This window comes from Mandrillus leucophaeus, unplaced genomic scaffold (genome assembly GCF_000951045.1).
Source record: "Mandrillus leucophaeus isolate KB7577 unplaced genomic scaffold, Mleu.le_1.0 Scaffold516, whole genome shotgun sequence".
NCBI lineage: Eukaryota > Metazoa > Chordata > Mammalia > Primates > Cercopithecidae > Mandrillus > Mandrillus leucophaeus.
The window spans coordinates 2,203,653-2,207,427 of NW_012105542.1; the positions used below are offsets into that span (position 1 = coordinate 2,203,653).

A 3,775-nucleotide genomic window follows, 5' to 3' on the forward strand; every position below is an offset into this window, starting at 1 on the left:
ACATTTGGGTTGATTCCATGTCTTTGCTATTGTGACTAGTGCTGCAGTGAACATATGCATGCATGTGTCTTTATAATAGAATGATTTATATTCCTTTGGGTATATACCCAGTAATGGGATTGCTGGGTCCATTGGTATTTCTAAAAATAGTACTGAACCACTGTATTTCATGGAGAACAGCACAGTGTGGTCAGTTAGACATGCTGTGTTATGGTGTCTTATCTTGATCCCTGCTTTTTTGTTTGATTATGAACACAGGGCTCACAAGCAGCTAAATGTGAAGCATGAACCGCTCCAGCTCATCCAGCCTCAGTTTGAGACGCCTCTGCCAACCCTTCAGCCTGCGGTGAGTAGGTGTGCTTGGGGGATCCCACTGCAGAGCCCCACTGTTGCCCTTATCTTGTCAGCAGGCCTTCACCGTGGTCCCTTCCATGTGCCATTTGTGGCACTCCTTGTGGAGTCATAGTGCTCTGTCTCTAAACATGCATGGACACCTAATTTGTTAATGTTCTATAGAGACTTCCGTGTGGTATGCTTCCAAATTGAGGAATCAAGGATGTGGAGCCTTCTGGCTATTAAACATTTCCCATTCCCATCTTGTGGGGTTGGAGGGCATATATGAGATTTCTTGGATAAAAAGGAAGAAAACTGTACTGCCATTCCAGGTGTCGGGGCCTGATTCATAGCATAATTCTCACAGCCCAGGGGATAGTTATGGTTATGTGTGTAAATAGGTTATTTTTCAACATTTCAGTCCAACATTCACTCAACTTGCCTTTAAAATTATCTTGTCTCACCACATTCTGAAATGTTATGAGCCAGTTGGCTTGATCTTGCTTGGTAGCTTGAAATTGGCCATGGTGAGAGGATTTACATTACAGAAAATGGTAAATGCTACAAAAGAGGCTTTCAGTTTTGTTTTGTTTTGTTTTGTTTTGAAAGTAGTTAAACATTTACCCGCATACCATTGGTTCATACCTGCAAACTCTGACTCCAAGTTCAATACTTTCTACACTAATCTGCATCTGGTTCTCCAAATAACTTCCATCCCTAAAAACTTATGATTAAATGAGAAAAAAGTTGTACAATCAAATGTTCAACACAAACCTAAGTCCCAAGCTTTGTGTCATCGTTCTGAGTTAATTAGTGTTGGTATGTCAGCTTGGTCAGTTTAGTGGTAATTAGAGCTGGTTCCACTTGGTTGTTTACAGTGGGCTAGTAATCTTTCTTGATATGGGTCTCATGGGTGAGGGTAGACGAGGTGATGGGAGTTTGGGTATTTCATCTTCGGGGAAGAGCTGAGTTACTGTTCTGTAGGAATTTCCATATGGTATGGTTCCCAACTGAGGAATTAAGGATGTGGACTTCCTTATTCTCCTTGTGTCTCGTCACTGTTAGTTATGACTTTGGACAAGCTCTTTCTTGAGAGACTTTATTTCCTTTACATTATCCTCCCGCATTTCTAAATGATGACTTTATTTCCTTTTAGGTTTTTCCTCCCAGTTTCCGGGAGTTACCACCTCCACCTCTGGAGCTATTTGATTTAGATGAAACATTCTCCTCTGAGAAGGCACGGCTGGCTCAGATTACCAATAAGTGTAAGTTTGGCCAACTTTTTTTTTGAGATGGAGTTTCACTCTTGTTGCCCAGGCTGGAGTGCAATGGTGCAATCTTGGTTCACTGCAACCTCTGCCTCCCAGGTTCAAGTGATTCTCCTGTCTCAGCCTCCCGAGTAGCTGGGATTACAGGTGTGTGCCACCACGCCCGGCTAATTTTTGTATTTTTAGTAGACACGGGGTTTCATCATATTGGTCAGGCTGGTCTTGAACTCCTGACCTCAGGTGATCCGCCCACCTCGGCCTCCCAAAGTGCTGGGATTACAGGTGTGAGCCACCATGCCTGGCCTAAGTTTGGCCAACTTTTAAACTTTGTTTTCTCTTATGAGTTTTATTTAGTCATGAATTTCTGAGGATTACTATGAGAGAAAGCTTAGAGTTTGTTTAGGGAAAACAAAATATGAATAGGAGTATAAACTTACCATTCTTATTTATGTCATATAAATGATGTTGGTTGTTCTTCTCAAGGCTATTTAGTTCAGTGAATAAGAACATAGTGCCAAGCAGAAAGCCAAAGGTCTCAGCTTTGATCCCTGTGAGTCCTTAGTTCTGACCTATTGAGAGACCATAGAATTAATCTTGACCCTGGCTGCCACTTAGCAAGTCTCAGTCGGTGGTCATAGGAGCAGCTAAATAAGGAAATTGAGTCAGGGCCCAAAGAATCATAGAGACTTCAGACTGGACAGGATCTGAGAGAGAGCCAAGTGTGCCCACCTTGACATGTGGATGAAGAAATAAGGCCCCAGGCCACACAGCTCCACGATGAGTGGTCCTCCTGACTTTTGGTCTGGGGCTGCTCCCGACATGAATTGCCTCCAACACAGCAAATGACTCTGCATATATATGCTCAGAGGCATAAAATTAACCATCCACTTTGAGGCAGTGGCCCAACTCCTGGAAGTCTAATCTAAGGAGATTATATATATATTTCTTGAGACAAAGTTTCACTCTTGTCGCCCAGCCTTGGGTGCAATGGTGCAATCTCGGCTCACTGTAACCTCCGCCTCCTGGGTTCAAGCGATTCTCCTGTCTCAGCCTCCCAAGTAGCTGGGATTATAGGCACCCACCACTACAGATGGCTAATTTTTGTGTTTTTAGTAGAGATGGGGTTTCACCATGTTGGCCACACTGGTCTAAAACTCCAGACCTCAGGTGATCCACCAGCCTCAGCCTCACAAAGTGCTGGGATTACAGGCATGAGCCACCGCGTCCAGCCAACTTCTACACTATTTATTTTAAAAATATGATAAACTCAAGAGGCTGAGGTAGGAGGATTGCTTGAACGTAGGAATTTAAGACCAGCCTGGGCAACACAGCAAGACCCTGTCTCTAAAAATATATTTTAAAAAATAACAATTTTTAAAAATAGAAAAAACTATAAATTTGGGAATAACTTTAATGTCCATTAGCAGAGGAATGGTCGTAAACTGCATCACAATCATTTGGTAGGAGAATATGTAGTCATTATAAAAGAGGTTCACAAAGGCTAGGGAATGACTCATATGACACAGACAAAATTTAAGAGAGAAGCCTGAATGAAGGAAGCAAGATACAAAACTGCATGTCCAAGAGGATACCAGCAATGTCAGCAACATCTGTTTGTGCCCAAAGCCCAGAAAGAAGTAAGCAAAATGGAAATAGTTCAGTGTAAACAAAGACCTTTACTGCATCTCTATTCTGTGCCAGGCATTGCTGTAGGTCCTGGACAATCAAAAATGAGCAGGACATAGTGATAAGTCCAGGAGGAATCACAGAACAGTGAAGAAGCAGAAGCTTTGACTTGGCATTTCTGTTTCTAGCAGCTGTCCTATGGAAATCCTTGTGGAAATGCAAAACAAAATATATATAGCTATATAGATATTAATTATAGCATTCAAAAAATTGGAAACAGTCTAATGGTCCATACATTAGTAGGGGGATTGGTTTAAAAGTGTATGAAATAAGCCTGGGTCACATAGATCGCATCTCTACCAGAAAAAAAAATTGCCTGGGCAAAGTGGATCATGCCTGTAATTGCAGCACTTTGAAAAGCCAAGGCAGGAGGATCAGTTGAGGCCAGGATTTCAAGACCAGCTTGGACAACATAATGAGACTTTGTCTCAAAAAACAAACAAAAAAAAGGGCTGGGTGCGGTGGTTCATGCCTGTAATCCCAGCACT

The 3,775-nt window shown here is 42.3% G+C and overlaps 1 protein-coding gene across 1 annotated transcript in view; it reads left to right on the forward strand.

Annotated features, from left to right (window-relative positions):
• Positions 1 to 3,775, forward strand: part of IFT52 (intraflagellar transport 52) — a 69,678-nt gene that overhangs the window by 58,809 nt on the left and 7,094 nt on the right. The window contains exons 11-12 of the mRNA XM_011996483.1: positions 259 to 346; positions 1,490 to 1,598. Coding sequence (XP_011851873.1) covers positions 259 to 346; positions 1,490 to 1,598 — 197 coding nt within the window. The remainder of the gene's footprint in view (positions 1 to 258; positions 347 to 1,489; positions 1,599 to 3,775) is intronic.